The sequence below is a fragment of the Amphiura filiformis genome, chromosome 13 (genome assembly GCF_039555335.1).
Source record: "Amphiura filiformis chromosome 13, Afil_fr2py, whole genome shotgun sequence".
NCBI classification, from domain to species: Eukaryota; Metazoa; Echinodermata; class Ophiuroidea; order Amphilepidida; family Amphiuridae; genus Amphiura; species Amphiura filiformis.
In genome coordinates, this window is record NC_092640.1 from 37438811 (window position 1) to 37459398 (window position 20588).

Consider the following 20588-nt stretch of genomic DNA (forward strand, 5'->3'; position numbering starts at 1 on the left):
ACAATCAAAACAGTTTAGACTGGCAACTTCTGATATAATTTATTTCCGATTGATAACTGTATTTAAATTTAGGATCATTATCTAAAACGAGAACCATTGTTTTCAAAATATTCAATACATAGTCTAGTGCCCGGGGCATGGCACTCACTAAAAATGGGTGACGGTGATTTGCGGTCACAATTGACCCCCATTTTTCAACTACCCGTCACCCGATGACCCCCTTTTTTTGTTTTTCTGTCACCAAAAGACCCACTTTTTCAAGAATATTGGACAGGTTTCTGATATTCTCTCACAGAATGACCCGGTTTTTTTCATTATTTTTCTTCATATATTTCTAAATTATTATTTCAAAATTTGATGACTAGTTTTGAAAAATTTTTGTCAACTTTTATTTTTTGACCCAAAATTTTACCCAGTCTCACGGAAAGACACATTTTTTTGGTAAGATTTTCCCCAGTCTAACGGAAAGACCCCATTTTTAAGAGCTTGATGGATTCGACTTTAAACTTGCATGATAGTTAAAACAGACATTTCTTCTCATATTTAGCAGCAGTCTCGTCGAAGATTGCATGAAAACCCGGATATCGTCAGGCATCTGGCTGATGGTAACGTAAATGTACTTGTTGAATAATCTAGACCAATATGTCCTTTAAGATGTAGTGGTATTTTGCCAAACAAATAAAAATAAAAACCTTTAGAATCTGAATGTATTTTACAAAGACCTGGAATAGCCGCAATCCTAACTCTAACTTGAACTTGGGCATTGGGCTATTCCACTTGAATTCCACACTACCCCTGTGGAAGATTTTGGAAAAATCTTCTACGGGGGAGTATTTTTTTCAAACTGTAACTGGTCAGGGTTTATCATTTTGAAACCCATACTCCCTCTGTATTAGGCCTGTACCTATATCTTACACAACTGGAGTGAGTATTTCAAATGGAAGTTACCAAATATTATATATTCTATTGAAAACTCATACTCCCTCTGTGGAAGACTTTAGTTAAATCTTCCACAGGTAATGTGAATTTTAAATGGAATAGTCCATTACATTTGTAAACCGTACCAATGACCTTCACGTTGATAACATACACCTACACAGACAAGGACTTTAACAGATAGTTGATGTTTTATTCAAGCATGTCTGACATGTAGTGTTTCTTAGAAACATAGATTAGGATACAACGTACAGGAATGGGCCGCAACTGTGTCATATGAGGCTTAATCAGAGGAAGCCAAATCCTGCTTGACGTTAAGATAGTATGTTTACTTGAGATAGTATTTCAGATATTTCATTATCACTTGTACAAACGCAGGATTACTGGATTTAAAGAGAATCAAAAGGAATGTGAGGGATTTTAAATGACCTTCCTTCCTTTCTTCCCTATGTGCTTACCTCAAATGGTTGAGTATCAACGCACGGGCTTTACGTGCACAGTTTTGCCTATGCACGATCCTTGAACCTAGGATTGATTGCAGAAATCGGAACCGAGGATGGTCCCCTTCTCTTTTCGAATAGCTCTGACACTTAACGTGCACAGGACTCTTCCTGTACACGGGACCAACGACTTTACGTGACTTCCGAACCACGAGACGTCGCACAGACACCACCTATATCTGCACGTGCTAAGTAATGCATGGGGACGAGAAGAAATTCTACAATTTTATTCTCTAAAGTAACTGAACATAATGGTAGGATTTCTGACCTATAAGAACATTTTGGGAGAGGAAGAGAATTCTCACCTAAGGCAAGCCCAAGGCTCGAACCCTCGCCGATCGTATTCTCTCGGCCGGCAGCGCAACGCCTTAATTGGCAACTACTGACGTAATATCTTTCAAGATATCGTAATTCAGATTTAGGTACATTGTTTAAAGCATTGTTTTCGCTATAGATAATTATATTATATACACTGATATTGTAATATGGTAATGAGCATGATGATATTAAAAGCAATTAAAAATATCTGCTACAAAGCTCCTTAATAGGAAAGGCTCATTTAGTTAATGGGTCCCATGAACCTCCAATCCTTAGTGGTAATGACTAATTGATCATCTGTATTTTTTGTGATTTACCAATAAAATGACTGACTGACTTTCCGATTGATTGACTAACTGACTGACAGACTGACTGACTAACTGAATGACTGACTGACTGACTGACTAACTGACTGACTGACTGACTGACTGACTGACTGACTGACTGACTGACTGACTGACTGACTGACTGACTGACTGACTAACTGACTGGCTGACTGGCTGGCTGGCTGACTGACTGACTGACTGGCTGACTGACTGACTAACTGACTGACTGACTAACTAACTGACTGACTGACTGACTGACTGACTGACGGACTGACTGACTGACTGACCGACTGACTGACGGACTGACTGAATCACTGACTAACTGACTGACTGAATATACTGACTGACTGACTAATTAACTGACTGACAGACTGACTGACTGGCAGACTGACTGACTGACTGACTAACTGATTGACTGACTGTCTGACTGACTGACTGACTGACTGACTGACTGACTTAATGAATGAATGAATGGATGAATGAATGAATGAATGAATGAATAAATGAATGAATGAATTTGTAAACGAACGAATAAATAAATTAATTAAAGAAAGAAAGAAAGAAAGAAAGAAAGAAAGAAAGAAAGAAAGAAAGAAAGAAAGAACGAGCGAACGAACGAACGAACGAACGAACGAACGAACGAACGAATGAATGAATGAATGAATGAATGAATGAACGAATGAATGAATGAAAATCCACGAATAAATAACACTTTGAAAAAATTGGAAATAGGGTCCGCCGTTTAAATTCATTTAATGCTGAACTCATTTGAATTTGAGATAAATCACTTGGTGAAGGGTGCTAGTATGCCCTACTATGAGCCATACTAAACTGTCAATCCAAATACATGTATAGCAGTCAATTACCTTGTTCACATACTTTTGTTATTGTTTCATTACTTGCTTTCAATAGTGTTCCTTACTTTTGCTATGCAGTTAATGATCTTACAGTAAGCAACCAATGCTGCAACACTTGAAGATCTCAAACACACTCGTCCGCAAGTAGACAGTTCTATGACCCATAATATGTTTGTACACACGTAAAATGAACTTTTAATGTGTTGGGTACAGAGATTCGTACCTCCCAACTCGCGGCAAAAATATTCGCTTTGAATATTGAATGAACGTTTGTGAACTGCGCTATTGAATGGAGTACGTTTAATGAATCCTAGTAATATAGGGCAACTATTCTTTTGAATGCACTATGGACCACAATGGCCTCATCTCAATGGCATAGTTCAATAACCTCAATTAAACAATCATAGTGCAAAATTTGACCTCAAGTTTCAGAGTATGAGTTTTTGTACCCAAATTTTCAAAGGTCATTCAATTAATGTACAAATATATTGGGGTTATAGAACTGTGCCTTGATAGATGAACATGTTGTAGATCCTAGTGATGTCTGTAACTATTCCGAGAATCGAAAAGCTTCAAAATGCAACATTCTCGAAAAAAAAAGCGTTTTATTTTTAGACTCAGGATTTGAAAAAATAGCAAATTTAATATTGGGAGGCTGGTGTTTGCTGTTAGTAACCCCACACTAGTTTGATCTTGCAAATTTAAAGCCGCGGAGGAAGGCTCGCGCCGTTGTTTTCTGCTATGACAAGTAAGACCACCCAATGTTCCATATGCATCCTCGTCCGCAAATGAATTTCTTTTTAGTTGTTTGTACAGTATGCATGTGTAGTTTCATTTGATTTGACTTCTGTGAGTGAGGGGATGGGTTTGGATGTGTGTTTTAATTTTAAACAGGCATAAACTGAGATCGTACGAAACAACAGACCTGACGACACTTTCGTCTTATAACTTTCAAATCTAGTCTCTCCCGTCTTCTTTATTTTAATGAAGTTTTTCCTAATTGATAATTAAATAATTATGTTATATATTTTCTTAATTAAGTGAGATGTAATAACGGCGGATTAATTGGCATTCAGTAAAAATAACTACATCTTTAGCAAATCTTTAATTCTCTTCACGCGGGTGTCGACTGCAGACGACAAGTTTTAAAAATTCAAAATTCAAAAATTTCAGAAATGTAAATTTTATGACCATATTTGGAATCAGCATGAAAAATGCATTAAAATGAGTACAAACAAGCCTAGCATTGGTTCAGTAGTTCTTAAGATAGCTCTTGATATTTTGAGAAAATATTTCAAAACTTGACCTTTTCCGTTGAAGTGCATGGCTAGCACGCAGAGCATTAACATTCAACTCTGGATTCCCTGGATATATATTTTCCTTCTCGTGCTAATTGGCAAGTTAATGATATATATTCCCGGTATATATTTCATACAGAATATACGTCAACCTACAATAATGACAAGACAGTTGACGTTTTTGCAAATTAAAAACAGCACTTTAAGTGATCCGTTATAATCTAAATGTTTAAAACATTCAAATGTAGAGTACCCTTGTATGTTCCTGTTGAGATTCGATGAAGTGTTTTCCAATTTATAAGATAATATAACCCTGAACTAGGCAATGACTGCGTCAATACACTTAGTGTCAAGTACGTTGCTGTTATAGTATATGTAAATTGTATATAACACTGTTAATGACAGATAATTGCATTATATAAAAGTCAAGTTTCATTCAGTTAAATATGTTTTGCATATTATAAACATATTCGTTTAATTATGAAGAAGCTTTATGTTTGTGTGTTTTAATAAATCATACGTTATATGTTATACACTATAATGGTACCCCCCCCCCCACCCCCCACCCCAATCATGAGAAATGTGGTGTACATAATGTGATGCGATCAAGAAAAATCAGTCGGAACTCGGAAATATTAACTTTTCCGTTTTTTCATGTTATAGGATAGTAGAAAGCATTTACAAAGCTGTATTTTTCAGAAACCGCATTGAAATTGAACAACCAGTTCCAAAGATTTGAGCAATTAAAGAGTTTCTAAAACAAGAGGAAACAATAGGAAATATTTCCTTTGTTTGGCTATATATCAAAATCAATATTTCCCAGTTCCAAATGATTTTGCTTGATCGCATCACATATGGAGAATAATGTAAGCTGGGATTTAATACATAGGGATAAAGCCGGTTGCTGTGTTTTGTCCTGGGAAGCCTGCAGCAATGTGCAATTTACCTAAACATCTCAAAAAAAAGTAACTAACCCCCCTTAAATAATGGCCATTATTCAAAAACGGGTAATTGTATTACAAATCTGAAAATGCATTGGAAGCAGAATTTATTTCTGCACATTTTGACACTTGTAGCAATTGACTAAGTATTGACGTCACATCGTACATTTAAATCAATGTAACCCAAGATTTGAAAGTTGCAGTAAATTGTTTGGGGTAGTAATTTAAACGTCATATCATTGCAATTTATGGAATTTAGAAAAAAAAATACTTCATGAAGACAATAAAAGGGCATTTCGTGATCCACAGCATCATCCCCCACTTTTCTCAAAAAAAAGTTGAGATTTGGCTGCATGATTACATGTGTCACTTGGGATGTATGTGTAAATATCTGTATTTTTGTGCGTGTAAGCTTTTAATATTTTCAATAAAATATGATGTAATAAAATGACTGACTGACTTTCCGATTGATTGACTGATTGATTGACTGACTGACTGACTGACTGACTGACTGACTGACTGACTGACTGACTGACTGACTGACTGACTGACTGACTGACTGACTGACTGACTGGCTGACTGACTGGCTGGCTGACTGATTAACTGACCGCCTGACTGACGGACTGACTGAATGACTGATCGACTCACTGACTGACTGAATGACTAACTGACTGACTGACTAATTAACTGACTGACTGACTGACTGACTGACTGACTGACTGACTGACTGACTGACTGACTGACTGACTGACTGACTAACTGACTGACTGACTGACGGACTGACTGACTGACTGACGGACTGACTGACTGACAGTGACAGACTGTCGGACTGTCTGACTGGCTGACTGATTGAATGAATGAATGAATGAATGAATGCATGAATGAATGAATAAATGAATGTGTAAACGAACGAATAAATTAATTAATGAAAGAATGAAAGAAAGTCGAACGAACGAACGAACGAACGAATGAATGCATGAATGAATGAATAAATGAATCTGTAAGCGAAATAATAAATAAATAAAGGTCGAACGAACGAACGAACGAACGAACGAATGAATGAATGAATGAATGAATGAATGAATGAATGAATGAATGAACAAATGAATGAAAGTCCACGAATAAATAACACTTTTAAAAGAAAAAGGATGTGAAAATGCATAAATTTAAACATTTATGTCGTGTTTTTGTGTGTAACAAATTGGAAATAGGGTCCGCCGTTTAAATTTAATGCTGAACTCATTTAAATTTGAGATAAATCACTTGGTGAAGTGTGCTAGTATGCCCTACTATGAGCCATACTAACTGTCAATCCAAATACATGTATAGCAGTCAATTACCTTGTTCACATACTTTTGTTATTGTTTCATTACTTGCTTTCAATAGTGTTCCTTACTTTTGCTATGCATGTTAATGATCTTACAGTAAGCAACCAATGCTGCAACACTTGAAGATCTCAAACACACTCGTCCGCAAGTAGACAGTTCTATGACCCGTAATATGTTTGTGCACCCGTAGAATGAACTTTTAATATGTTGGGTACGGAGATTCGTACCTTCCAACTCGCGGCAAAAATATTCGCTTTGATTATTGAATGAACGTTTGTGAACTACGCTATTGAATGGAGTACGTTTAATGAATCCAAGTAATATAGGGCAACTATTCTTTTGAATGCACTATTGACCACAATGGCCTCATCCCAATGGCATAGTTCAATAACCTCAGTTAAACAATCATAGTGCAAAATTTGACCTCAAGTTGCAGAGTTTGAGTTTTTGTACCCAAATGTTCAAAGGTCATTCAATTAAATGTACAAATATATTGGGGTTATAGAAATGTGCCTTGATACATGAGCATGTTGTGGATCCTAGTTATGTCTGTAACTATTCCAAAAATCGAAAAGCTTCAAAATGCAACATTCTCGAATAAAATGCGTTTTATTTTTAGACTCAGGATTTGAAAAAAAATGCAAATTTATTGAGAGGCTGGTGTTTGCTGTTAGTAACCCCACACTAGTTTAATCTAGCAAATTTAAAGCCACGGAGGAAGGATCGCGCCGTTGTTTTCTGATATGACAAGTAAGATCACCCGATGTTCTGGCACCCCTCGTTCACAAATGAATTTCTTTTAACTTGTTTGTATGTGTATTTTCCTTTTATTTGGCTTCTGTATGTGAGGGGATGGGTTTGGATAGGTGTTTTAATTTTAAACTGGTATAAACTGATATTTTACGAAACAACAGACGTGACGACACATTCGTCTTATAACTTTCAAACCTAGTCTCTCCCGTCTTCTTTATTTTAATTAAGTTTTTCCTAATTGATAATTAATTAATTCTGTTATTTTTTTAATTAAGTGAGATATAATAACGGCGGGTTAATTGGCATTCAGTAAATATAACTACATCTTTAGCAAATCTTTAATTCTCTTCACGCGGGTGTCGACTGCAGACGACAAGTTTAAAAAAAAAATCAAAATTAAAAAAATTTCAGAAATGTAAATTTTTATGACCATATTTAAAATCAGCATGAAAAATGCATTAAAATGAGTACAAACAAGCCTAGTATTGGTTCAGTAGTTCTTAAGATAGCTCTTGATATTTTGAGAAAATATTTCAAAACTTGACCTTTTTCCGTTGAAGTGCATGGCTAGCACGCAGAGCATTAACATTCAACTCTGGATTCCCTGGATATATATTTTCCTTCTCGTGCTAATTGGCAAGTTAATGATATATATTCCCGGTATATATTTCATACAGAATATACGTCAACCTACAATAATGACAAGACAGTTGACGTTTTTGCAAATTAAAAACAGCACTTTAAGTGATCCGTTATAATCTAAATGTTTAAATCATTCAAATGTAGAGTACCCTTGTATGTTCCTGTTGAGATTCGATGAAGTGTTTTCCAATTTATAAGATAATATAACCCTGAACTAGGCAATGACTGCGTCAATACACTTAGTGTCAAGTACGTTGCTGTTATAGTACATGTAAATTGTATATAACACTGTTAATGACAGATAATTGCATTTTATAAAATTCAAGTTTCATTCAGTTTTGCATATTATAAACATATTCGTTTAATTATGAAGAAGCTTTATGTTTTTGTGTTTTAATAAATCATACGTTATATGTTATACACTATAATGGTACCCCCCACCCCCACCCCAATCCTGAGAAATGTGGTGTACATAATGTGATGTGATCAAGAAAAATCAGTCGGAACTCGGAAATATTAACTTTTCCGTTTTTTCATGTTATAGGATAGTAGAAAGCATTTACAAAGCTGTATTTTTCAGAAACCGCATTGAAATTGAACAACCAGTTCCAAGTTTTGAGCAATTAAAGAGTTTCTAAAACAAGAGGAAACAATAGGAAATATTTCCTTTGTTTGGTTATATATCAGAATCAATATTTCCCAGTTCCAAATGATTTTGCTTGATCGCATCACATATGGAGAATAATGTAAGCTGGGATTTAATACATAGGGATAAAGCCGGTTGCTGTGTTTTGTCCTGGGAAGCCTGCAGCAATGTGCAATTTACCTAAACATCTCAAAAAAAGTAACTAACCCCCCTTAAATAATGGCCATTATTCAAAAACGGGTAATTGTATTACAAATCTGAAAAATGCATTGGAAGCAGAATTTATTTCTGCACATTTTGACACTTGTAGCAATTGACTAAGTATTGACGTCACATCGTACATTTAAATCAATGTAACCCAAGATTTGAAAGTTGCAGTAAATTGTTTGGGGTAGTAATTTAAACGTCATATCATTGCAATTTATGGAATTTAGAAAAAAAATACTTCATGAAGACATTAAAAGGGCATTTCGTGATCCACAGCATCATCCCCCCACTTTTCTCAAAAAAAGTTGAGATTTGGCTGCATGATTACATGTGTCAGTTGGGATGTATGTGTAAATATCTGTATTTTTTGTGCGTGTAAGCTTTTAATATTTTCAATAAAATATGATGTAATAAAATGACTGACTGACTTTCCGATTGATTGACTGACTGACTGACTGACTAACTGACTGACTAATTAACTGACTGACTGACTGACTGACTGACTGACTGACTGACTGACTGACTGACTGACTGACTGACGGACTGACTGACAGTGACAGACTGTCGGACTGTCTGACTGGCTGACTGATTGAATGAATGAATGAATGCATGAATGAATGAATAAATGAATGTGTAAACGAACGAATAAATAAATTAATGAAAGAAAGAATGAAAGAAAGAAAGAAAGAAAGAAAGAAAGAAAGAAAGAAAGAAAGAAAGAAAGAAAGAAAGAAAGAAAGAAAGAAAGAAAGAAAGCAAGAAAGAAAGAAAGAACGAAATAAAAAAGAATAAATAAATAAAGGTCGAACGAACGAACGAACGAACGAATGAATGAATGAATGAATGAATGAATGAATGAATGAATGAATGAATGAATGAATGAACAAATGAATGAAAGTCCACGAATAAATAACACTTTTAAAAGAATAAAAATTCCCTTTAAAAGGGAAGGCCAGCCTCAATGCAGAAGAGGTCTTGTAAATAGTTTGGGTCACCGTGAAAGGCATTTTTAGGATCACGCTTACATCCATGTTACATGACAGTTCACCAAACCATCAATGGTGAGAACATGCACACTGAAACAGCAAAAAGCATTAACTCCTATAACTCCTGTCAACTCTTTAATTCATTACTCCAAATTGTTCTGTATTTCTGTCTTTACTGCTTTTTACCCATGCTTATTATTAAAATCAAGAAATACATTGCAGTTGTTAGTTAATTCGCTATGTAAACTCAACTTACATGCACATTTTATTTTAAAATGATTTTATATTATTTTATGAATCAAATAAAAAAAGATAGAAAGTGGCCTCACTTTAGTTATGTGTCATTTACAGTATTTATAATTTATAAAGTAAGACAATAATTTATTTATTTTCTATAAGTGCATGTCAAAATATGGGATATATTGTTCAATATTATAGCTAGCCCTAAAAACTTTATTTTCCATCGGATTTTTCCCGTTGAAAAGACAAAACTGATGTTAAAGATAGCAATAATATCATCAATAACATTTTGAGTCAATTTTATCCATAAAACGATACAGAATTACCTTGACTTCAATGTGGTCCATATAATGAAGATTTTGATTCTACAACATTATTAGATCTGTTATCAACATATCAATTATGCACTCACAGGCAACCAAACATCATGCTATGCTCAGTAGTCCACTGATATGACCTTGTTCCATCATTCCCTGCTATTAAATTACTGATTGTTGACGATGTCATTTTTTTTGATATGCTGATTGCTTATGTTTATATGTGTAGGCCTAACCTAAACTTTTTAAGTCATAATTAATTCAAACATAACTTTGGCAATACTCAATCGTTTTCGTTCGTTGAAATGGCAAAACATACTTTCTTTTCCTTGCCAATCGAATTAGCAGATATCATAAACATTTTAACTACAAGAAGTAAAAAAAATAATTCATACCAATAGAAAAAGGCTATAATCTTAGCTAATCTTTAGTGTACACAAATCCCATCTCAGAAATAGATACCAGCCCCGCGTATGGGCTGGCGAAAAGGATGTGAAAATGAATAAATTTAAACATTTATGTCGTGTGTTTGTGTGTAACAAATTGGAAATAGGGTCCGCCGTTTAAATTCATTTAGGGAGTGTTCATTAATACTTTGGTCCCTCGGGGCTGGTCTAACTCAAATTTTTCCCTCAAAAACTTTTTTGACCCCCCTCGATGGACCGCTAAACTTTTTTTGACCCCCCTCTGTTGACAGACAAAACTTTTTTGACCCCCCCCATTATCATATACCAAACATACTTAATAGTGTTGTTTCAAGTGGTGTGGTATCTGGGTCATTGAGGGAGACAAATGTTTGAAACATTCCCAGTGGGACAATTGCGCATGAAATACAAGCACAACACAAGAAAATTTTCATTTTATACTTAATTTAGATTTGTCCCAAATCAGGGTGTTTATCTGATTTGACAGGGATAAATGAAATAGAGGATTTACTTGGAGGTTCATAGGCACATCAGCATGATATGGATCCTTACAAATGCGCGATCCGCGCAAAAAATTTGGCCATATTGAAGCTTGAATGGTCAAATATTGTTAAAATTGGAACTAATTTATGCAAAAAGCTAAAATGGTCAAGTGTGAGATTAATTTGGTCACGCAAATGTACACATGTATCAGTTTTGGCCCCTAAAGACCGTGGTACCTGGGCCTGTGCCCACTCTGCCCTATGGTAAATTTAACCATGGGCCTATGTGTACAAAATAATTTTGCAATGAGAAATAGTAAACTGAAGTGTGCAGTTTACGTGCAAAGAAATCCAATTTATTTGCAATATTTTCTTTATTTAGTTGTATTTTGATCAGATTGGTACATATTCATATTTGTAGCCTACTTTGAAGAGATAAAAAATTCTATGATAAAAGTGCCAGTATTTCTTAAACCAACCCAGATGTTGCATGTTGCTGATTATCTTTAATGTTATATAATTAATAGATATGTGTACACTAAGTGCCATCATTTTTTTCAAACAAAAGCACTGAAACCCAAACTTGTCCATGTTAAAAGTGATATAGAGGCTCTCAATGCGCGCGAAGCGCGCGAAAATTTTGGGTTTTGAAGAGGAAAACTTTTTTGTCCCCCCCTTTCCTACCACCTAAAACTTTTTGGTCCCCCCTCTTTTAAGGTCCAAAACTTTTTGGCCCCCCTCCTTTTTACCAGCCCCCCACCAAAGTATTTCTGAACACTCCTTAATGCTGAACTCATTTAAATTTGAGATAAATCACTTGGTGAAGGGTGCTAGTATGCCCTACTATGAGCCATACTAACTGTCAATCCAAATACATGTATAGCAGTCAATTACCTTGTTCACATACTTTTGTTATTGTTTCATTACTTGCTTTCAATAGTGTTCCTTACTTTTGCTATGCATGTTAATGATCTTACAGTAAGCAACCAATGCTGCAACACTTGAAGATCTCAAACACACTCGTCCGCAAGTAGACAGTTCTATGACCCGTAATATGTTTGTGCACCCGTAGAATGAACTTTTAATATGTTGGGTACGGAGATTCGTACCTTCCAACTCGCGAAAAAAATATTCGCTTTGATTATTGAATGAACGTTTGTGAACTACGCTATTGAATGGAGTACGTTTAATGAATCCTAGTAATATAGGGCAACTATTCTTTTGAATGCACTATTGACCACAATGGCCTCATCCCAATGGCATAGTTCAATAACCTCAGTTAAACAATCATAGTGCAAAAGTTGACCTCAAGTTGCAGAGTTTGAGTTTTTGTACCCAAATTTTTCAAAGGTCATTCAATTAATGTACAAATATATTGGGGTTATAGAACTGTGCCTTGATAGATGAACATGTTGTAGATCCTAGTGATGTTTGTAACTATTCCGAAAATCGAAAAGTTTAAAAATGTAACATTCTCGAATAAAATGCGTTTTATTTTTAGACTCGGGATTTGAAAAAATAGCTAATTTATTGGGAGGCTGGTGTTTGCTGTTAGTAACCCCACACTAGTTTGATCTTGCAAATTTAAAGCCACGGAGGAAGGCTCGCGCCGTTGTTTTCTGATATGACAAGCAAGATCACCCGATGTTCCGGCACCCCTCGTTCACAAATGAAATTCTTTTAACTTATTTGTATCTGTATTTTCCTTTTATTTGGCTTCTGTGAGTGAGGGGATGGGTTTGGATGTGACGTGTTTTAATTTTAAACTGGTATAAACTGAGATTGTACGAAACATCAGACTTGGCGACACTTACGTCTTATAGCTTTCAAATCGAGTCTCTCCCGTCTTCTTTATTTTAATTAAATTTTTCCTAATTGATAATTAATTAATTATGTTATATATTTTCTTAATTAAGTGAGATATAATAATTGCGGATTTATTGGCATTCAGTAAAAATAACTATATCTTTAGCAAATCTTTAATTCTCTTCACGCGGGTGTCGACTGCAGACGACAAGTTTTTTTTTAAAAATCATAATTCAAAAATTTCAGAAATGTAAATTTTTATGACCATATTTGGAATCAGCATGGAAAATGCATTAAAATGAGTACAAACAAGCCTAGTATTGGTTCAGTAGTTCTTAAGATAGCTCTTGATATTTTGAGAAAATATTTCAAAACTTGACCTTTTTCCGTTGAAGTGCATGGCTAGCACGCAGAGCATTAACATTCAACTCTGGATTCCCTGGATATATATTTTCCTTCTCGTGCTAATTGGCAAATTAATGATATACGAGGGTTGGTCAATAATATCCCGCAACCATTATTTATCTCCGCTCATGCATGACTTAGATGACTGTTACTTACGATCAATAAAGTTTGTACCTTTGTCTTTCAAAACACACACAAATTAGTATCAGAGTACCTTTAATTACGTAATCTCATTTGCATAAAGTCATTGCCATATGTGCACTGACAATTGTCAACATTGGCGGGAAATTTGAATTGTAGTTGAGGAACGTGTAATAAAAAGAAGCAGAAGTGAGGACCAAAGCAATCTATAAGCCTTATTTTTGGTATGAGGTAATCTGAGTATATTCAATTGATAATTGTGAAAGAAGAAATGTATCCGTCAACAGATAATGAAAGAGACTGCCTTTGAACTTCACCAAAAATAGGCCTTAACGACAAACAAAAATGGTGTGAAAATCGGGAGAAAAGAGCCCACACGGTAGAAGAAATAATCAAAATTATCTCCAAAATAAAACAAAAACAAATATGATTATTGAAATGGTATGAGAGATCATAGTCAGGACAATATAATTTGTTGCAAAAAAAATAGAAATATGCACATGCGTTGATGGTACGCATGATTGAAAGTACCAAAAATGTATGAAAAAAGTAAAATTTCATCAAAAAAGCGCTAAAAATATGACTAATACAAGGTTTGCGGAACAGTAGCTGGGTGAGTGAATTGCTATATCAAGTCTTATGCTAGAATTAGATAAACCTTTCGAAATTCAAATTTCTTATTCAATCCAGAGCCTCTCTATGGTGTGCTACTTTGATTACAAAAACATGACCTTTTGAAAACAAAGGTTCATTAAGAAAGAAATGTTTGTGATTTCGCCACTGGGATCTCCCTTTTTAATAATCAGTAGATACCCAATCAAACCAGGTACCATTTGTTAAATTTTGTCATCGATTAATCCTTCTATCTCTTATTATGTAAAGAACAATGGGTGATAAAGCCTACTCAAAATTGGGGATATTCAACACGACCTCTTTTCTTTAATAAAAATGGTATAGATCTAAAAAGAGTACAGCATCATTTCTATGTTATCGGTCTAAAAAGTTGCAAAAACCGCGCCAGATTCCATACTTTTATTCTCAAGATATTTGGAATTATGTAACAATACCTCAATTTGGCGCGAGAATTCCTTGACTATTTTTCACCATAAATCAGGCAGTGCCCATACACTATTGTGTTTATGCTAATGTCATTACTTAATTAAGTATTCAGTATCGCTAATACATATTTGTTTTGAAAGACAAAAGTACAAACTTGTATTTAGCGTAAGTAACAGTCATCCAAGTCATGCATGAGCGGAGATACACCATAGTTGCGGGAACTTATTGACCAGCCCTCGTATATTCCCGGTATATATTTCATACAGAATATACGTCAACCTACAATAATGACAAGACAGTTGACGTTTTTGCAAATTAAAAACAGCACTTTAAGTGATCCGTTATAATCTAAATGTTTAAAACATTCAAATGTAGAGTACCCTTGTATGTTCCTGTTGAGATTCGATGAAGTGTTTTCCAATTTATAAGATAATATAACCCTGAACTAGGCGATGACTGCGTCAATACACTTTGTGTCAAGTACGTTGCTGTTATAGTATATGTAAATTGTATATAACACTGTTAATGACAGGTAATTGCATTATATAAAAGTCAAGTTTCATTCAGTTAAATATGTTTTGCATATTATAAACATGTTCGTTTAATTATAAAGAAGATTTACGTTTTTGTGTTGTAATTAATCATATGTGTTGTGCACTATTAAAGTACCCCCCCCCCACCCCCATCCTGAGAAATGTGGTGTACATAATGTGATCAAGCAAAATCAGTCGGAACTCGGAAACTTTTCAGTTTCTTATAGGATAGTAAAAATCATTTACAAAGCTGCATTTTTCAGAAACCCCATTGAAATTGAACAACCAGTTCCAAAGATTTGAGCGATTAAAGAGTTTTCAAAACAAGAGCAAACAAAAGGAAATATTTCCTTTGTTTGGCTATATATCAAAATCAATATTTCCCAGTTCCGACTGATTTTGCTTGATCGCATCATATATGGAGAAATTATGTAAGCTGGGATTTAATACATAGGGATAAAGCCGGTTGCTGTGTTTTGTCCTGGGAAGCCTGCAGCGACTGTTCCTGCAGCGTAACATGTGCAATTTATCTAAACATCTCAAAAAAAGACACCTCATTTGTAGCAATTGACTAAATATTGACGTCACAACGTACATTTAAATCAATGTAACCCAAGATTTGAAAGTTGCAGTAAATTGTTTGTGGTAGTAATTTAAACGTCATATCATTGCAATTTATGGAATTTAGAAGAAAAATACTTCATGAAGACATTAAAAGGGCATTTCGTGATCCACAGCATCATCCCCCCACTTTTCTCAAAAAAATTGAGATTTTTATATCACTGGAAACCTCTGGCTATATAATATTTATGTACAAAAAATTTCATGCAGATTATTTCGTTTAGCGAAGATATCGTAAAATTTGAATTTCGTTCTGGATACCAGAACGAAATTACAATGCATTGTCTATGGAGCAGTGTAATACACATAATCATGCATAACTCGCAAACGCACAATCGGAATCAACTGAAAGTATTGGAATAAGCTTTTTTCCTTTTTTCGTGGATATCTACTGAAAAATGTCATAAAAAGAGGATGCTAGGATCACGAAATCCTCCTTTAATATTAACCTGATACCCTGAACCTGATAAATGCATGGTTAGTACTTTTAAAGAATCTAACGTGATACATGTACTCCGACCCCAAACATATGACACTGATAAAATTCGTCCCATATTTTACCACCTATTAAAGCTCCAAATGCATGCTTTTTATTTGATTTTGAGAAAAATAATGCTGCTTCGACATCCTGTGAGGGTTTTGTATTTCCGTCCTTGCCTTTTTGCATTTAACTCTCTCCACGCGGGAAATTTTTTGAATTCAAAAATTTCAGAATTGTACATTTTCATGACGATATTTGGAATCAGCATTAAAAATGCATTAAAGGGAGAAAAAACAAGAATAGCAAATTGGTTCAGTAGTTCTTAAGATAGCTCTTCATATTTTAAGAAAATATCTCAAAACTTGGACTTGGCCGTAGAGTATTAATAACGTTTAAATGAAAATGAAAACATTTTGAAACGTTTTATATGGAACAACACTACAACAACATTGGAAAAAATGTTGACAAAGTATAATTGCATAACGTATTTTAACACAATTTTTAAGCCTTCGGCCAGGACGCATAACTTTCCTCGCCACTAACTTTGTTAACCTACAAATTATTTGTCATGAAATTGAGCAGAATATACACTGTAAAACCATTGCGTAGACTTTAAAAACACTTTTCTAAACACCAAATTACGTACTCGATCCTAGGACCAATTGGACGAAATTCGATGCAAGATCGCACTGAGAATTGGGTCGTTTCAAATCTGTACTATTTGGATAGAATTTTTTGAATGTATTCCGTATGCCTATTTCAGGCCCATAGCCAGGATTTATTTTAGGGGGTGCTGATTTTGAAAAAGTGGACCTTTTGTCCAAAATTTGGACCTTCTCTGACTGGGGCTGGATTTGGACATTTTTGGACCAAAAAGACATAAAAAAAACTTCTATGTTTTCGCTAATGGGACTTTTTGGGTCAAAAAGGGGACTTTATGGGCCATTTTTGGGGCGACTCAGCTCGCACCCCCCCCTTCCTGGCTATGGACCTGGCCTATTTTCAAAGTCCAACATGAGATGGGGGTCCCATTAATGAGCCCGACTTTGATTGACAACTTTTATTATAAAAAAAAAACAATATAGAGCGTAGGTGTTCTTTATATGCTTTCGTCAAGTCATACAGATATGAATGACATGCGCTTTTGATGAAGCCGCATTTGATCATCATAACCTGTCGAATACGAGATAGCTGTGTTACATAATTATACTTTAATTAGAAACGAACCAGCCCATTAATTGAATACAACGTCGGTATTTTCTTGAACAAATGTAATGCGATCAAGCAAAATCAGTCGGAACTCGAAAATATTAAATTTTCAGTTTCTTATAGAATAGTAAAAAAGCATTTACAAACCTGCATTTTGCAGAAAACTCCATTGAAATTGAGCAACCAGTTCCAAAGAAATGAGCAATTAAAGAGTTTCCAAAACAAGGGAAACAAAAGGAAATACTCCTTTGTTTGGCTATATCTCAAAATCAATATCTCCGAGTTCCGACTTGATCGCTTCACAAATTATACTGATACATACAGAAATGCGTATTGTCTGCTTCATTCCGTATAGTCCTATATAACTTAGAAATACTAGAGTAGAATTTTTTCAACATTCTGTTATTATTTCATATGTTTAAATCAATTTCATTCGTTAATATCATAACATTTTAAAGGATATTATACAAAATATTGCATTTTATAGCAATAGAAATGCTTCGTAAATTTACAAATTTTCTTGTTATCTCTTTTTCTTTCCAGCACATAGATTTCGATCAAAAACCAAGAAAATTCCACCTTGGATATTTGATATGATGCCGAAGATACCAATCCAATCAGATGACAGTCCTACAAGATCGGAAACATTGATGACGTCATCAAAAAGATATACCTCTAGATATAGCAGTGATAATTGACTTTTTTCCTTGATGTCTCCGTGAAATGAGTCGCGCAGACCTTATTTATTGAAAAAGATTTTAATAATTTATTCAACTAAAATATGAAGTGATAACATATCAATTGTTGCCTTTATACAACCAATGTAGTGTTTCTTTTCTTAATTTCCTTTACCAGTTTATTTAGAATCATAATTCGCCGTAGAAGTAGTGATGTAACAGGATTCATTACCATAGTGTTAGGTGATTACAATATTTGAATATATTGCCCCGCATTAGTAGGCATAAAGACCTGGGGTCCATTTCACTAAACTTTTAACCCTTCGTAACTCAAGTAACCGCTCGTAAAGTTACGAATACCCAATATTAGACATAATATTTACGAAGGGTCCCTGTTGTAAATCCCTATTACAAATGAAGGGTACCGTTCGTAAGTACGTTTAGTGAAATGGAACTTACGACTCGTCGTAAGTTTTGAATGATTTCGAGACTTACGAAGCTTCGCAAAGTTTAGTGAAATGGACCCCTGGATCATAATTTTGTAGAAATTTCAAATTATGCTGACATCATTCACACCTGTACGATTAGTAAAAAAAGAGCGGTATAATTGTATTTAATCTATGATTGCACACATACACAGACATGACAGGTGATGAGTGCAGCCTGTTTGTAATGCAGGGCAAAACAATCCAAAATTGTATTCATCTATGGCTTTTAATCCTGTTAGATCATTACTTCTATACGCTGGCGAAGTGATGTAATAGCTATCATAGCAATTATGTGAAAACGATTTTTGAATATATCGCGCTGCACAGGTACGTTCACGCGGTACCTCTGCATTGAACCATATCATGCTGATCACTCGCACCTGTCAGATTAATATCTTTGAAAAGACCGGTATTGTATTCAATCTATGATTGCAGACATACACCGGCGATGAGTGTAACCTGCTTTTAGTGCAGCGGATATATTCAAAATTGTTTTCACCTATTGCTATGGTAGTTAATCCGATTTATTACGTCACTTAACCAACGTATGACGAATTGTATGGCTTAGGAGCAGATATGATGATTGATGTCATCTAAATGAACTAGGGTTCAGCCACTGACCTCTACACATGGATAGCGGGCTCGCACGTAATAGGATAGTCGCCGATTGAAACCACTGAGTATTGGTTTCTGCCCTCCACAATATGGCAGAGGTCAGTGAGTACAATACCAATCACCTGTTGAATGATATTGATTCTTTTGCATGTATTCTGGAGGACGATTTGAACTGTTTTACGACACTTCCGGCAGCGAATTTTTTATGTTTAATTTCAATTTCAATTTCAATGTACAAGGTGTTTTTTTTGTGTGTTTTTTTTGCCCTCACCAATATGGCGGCCAATCGCTGTCCATGTGTAGAGGTCAGTGGACTGGACGTATGTCCATATTATCTCTCACGCATTTGTATAGAGTTCAGAAGAACAATACATCAGTGTACCTCAAAAATGTTACAAACTAAAAATAATTTGTTCAACTAAAAAGAAAAGGGAAATCAATAAGGGTGTAACGTGATGACGGCCAGGCAAGACATGATATTTTACTCTCTCATATAGAGCTCTTAGTCTGACACGTCGGTAGTCCGAATCTAAAATACACTACGCCAGTCCGACACGCCGCTAGTGCACTGCGCTAGTCCGAAGAAAAAGCATGCGCTAGTCCGTAATGAATTTTGTGAAGTCGGACTAGCGACGTGTCGGACCAGCGGAGAGCTTTTGAAATTTGGACTAGCGGCGCATCGGACTAGCACCCCAATTTCACCTGGTCCAATTTTATACATGGCGCAATATGTAATTTAACAGGTACACATGTTGATCATACCACGCTAAGTATAGGGAAAAGTGGACAATCAGGATTTTCGTTTCTTAGCTAAATTACCATGTCCGTGCATGTGGATGTTTTAACATGTTTAAGGGCTCGGATAGCGACGACTATTTGATATCAGAAGGACATTCCTCGTATTCAGAATGCAATTTGAAATGTCTGATGTCCCACAACAAAATACTGTCCAAACGTTGCTGTCCAAGCCTTTAACGGGTGGATAACTATTCTGTGGCTGTATGCAGTGTCTTTTATTTATTCATTTTTTTGTTTTTATTGTAGCATTATTTAAAGCACACGTGACATAGTATGAAGATCTATACATGTTGCCTTAAATTGAGTGATTTTGAGCTTGAAGCCAGAAACACAACCATAGCTAACAAGCTTATACTGAACTAACTAACAAAGTAGGTTGAATCTCTTTTTCATCAACAATGGAGTTACGTCTTAAGGCCTCTGATCCCTACATGATTGCACATGGGCTAATGGACATATACGGCTTTGTGCCATTGGACATAGGGCAATCTATATAGATGTAACAATCACACGTAACTTTGCTAATGAAGATGCATGATCTTGTGTGCCGCTA

At 35.2% G+C, this 20588-nt stretch overlaps 1 protein-coding gene across 1 annotated transcript in view; it reads left to right on the top strand.

Annotated features, from left to right (window-relative positions):
* LOC140167274 (amyloid-beta precursor protein-like) overlaps window positions 1–19427 on the top strand; it is a 35539-nt gene extending 16112 nt beyond the window's left edge. The window contains exon 3 of the mRNA XM_072190608.1: window positions 18001–19427. Coding sequence (XP_072046709.1) covers window positions 18001–18155 — 155 coding nt within the window. The 3' untranslated portion in view covers window positions 18156–19427. The remainder of the gene's footprint in view (window positions 1–18000) is intronic.
* The last annotated feature ends 1161 nt before the right edge of the window (window positions 19428–20588 follow it).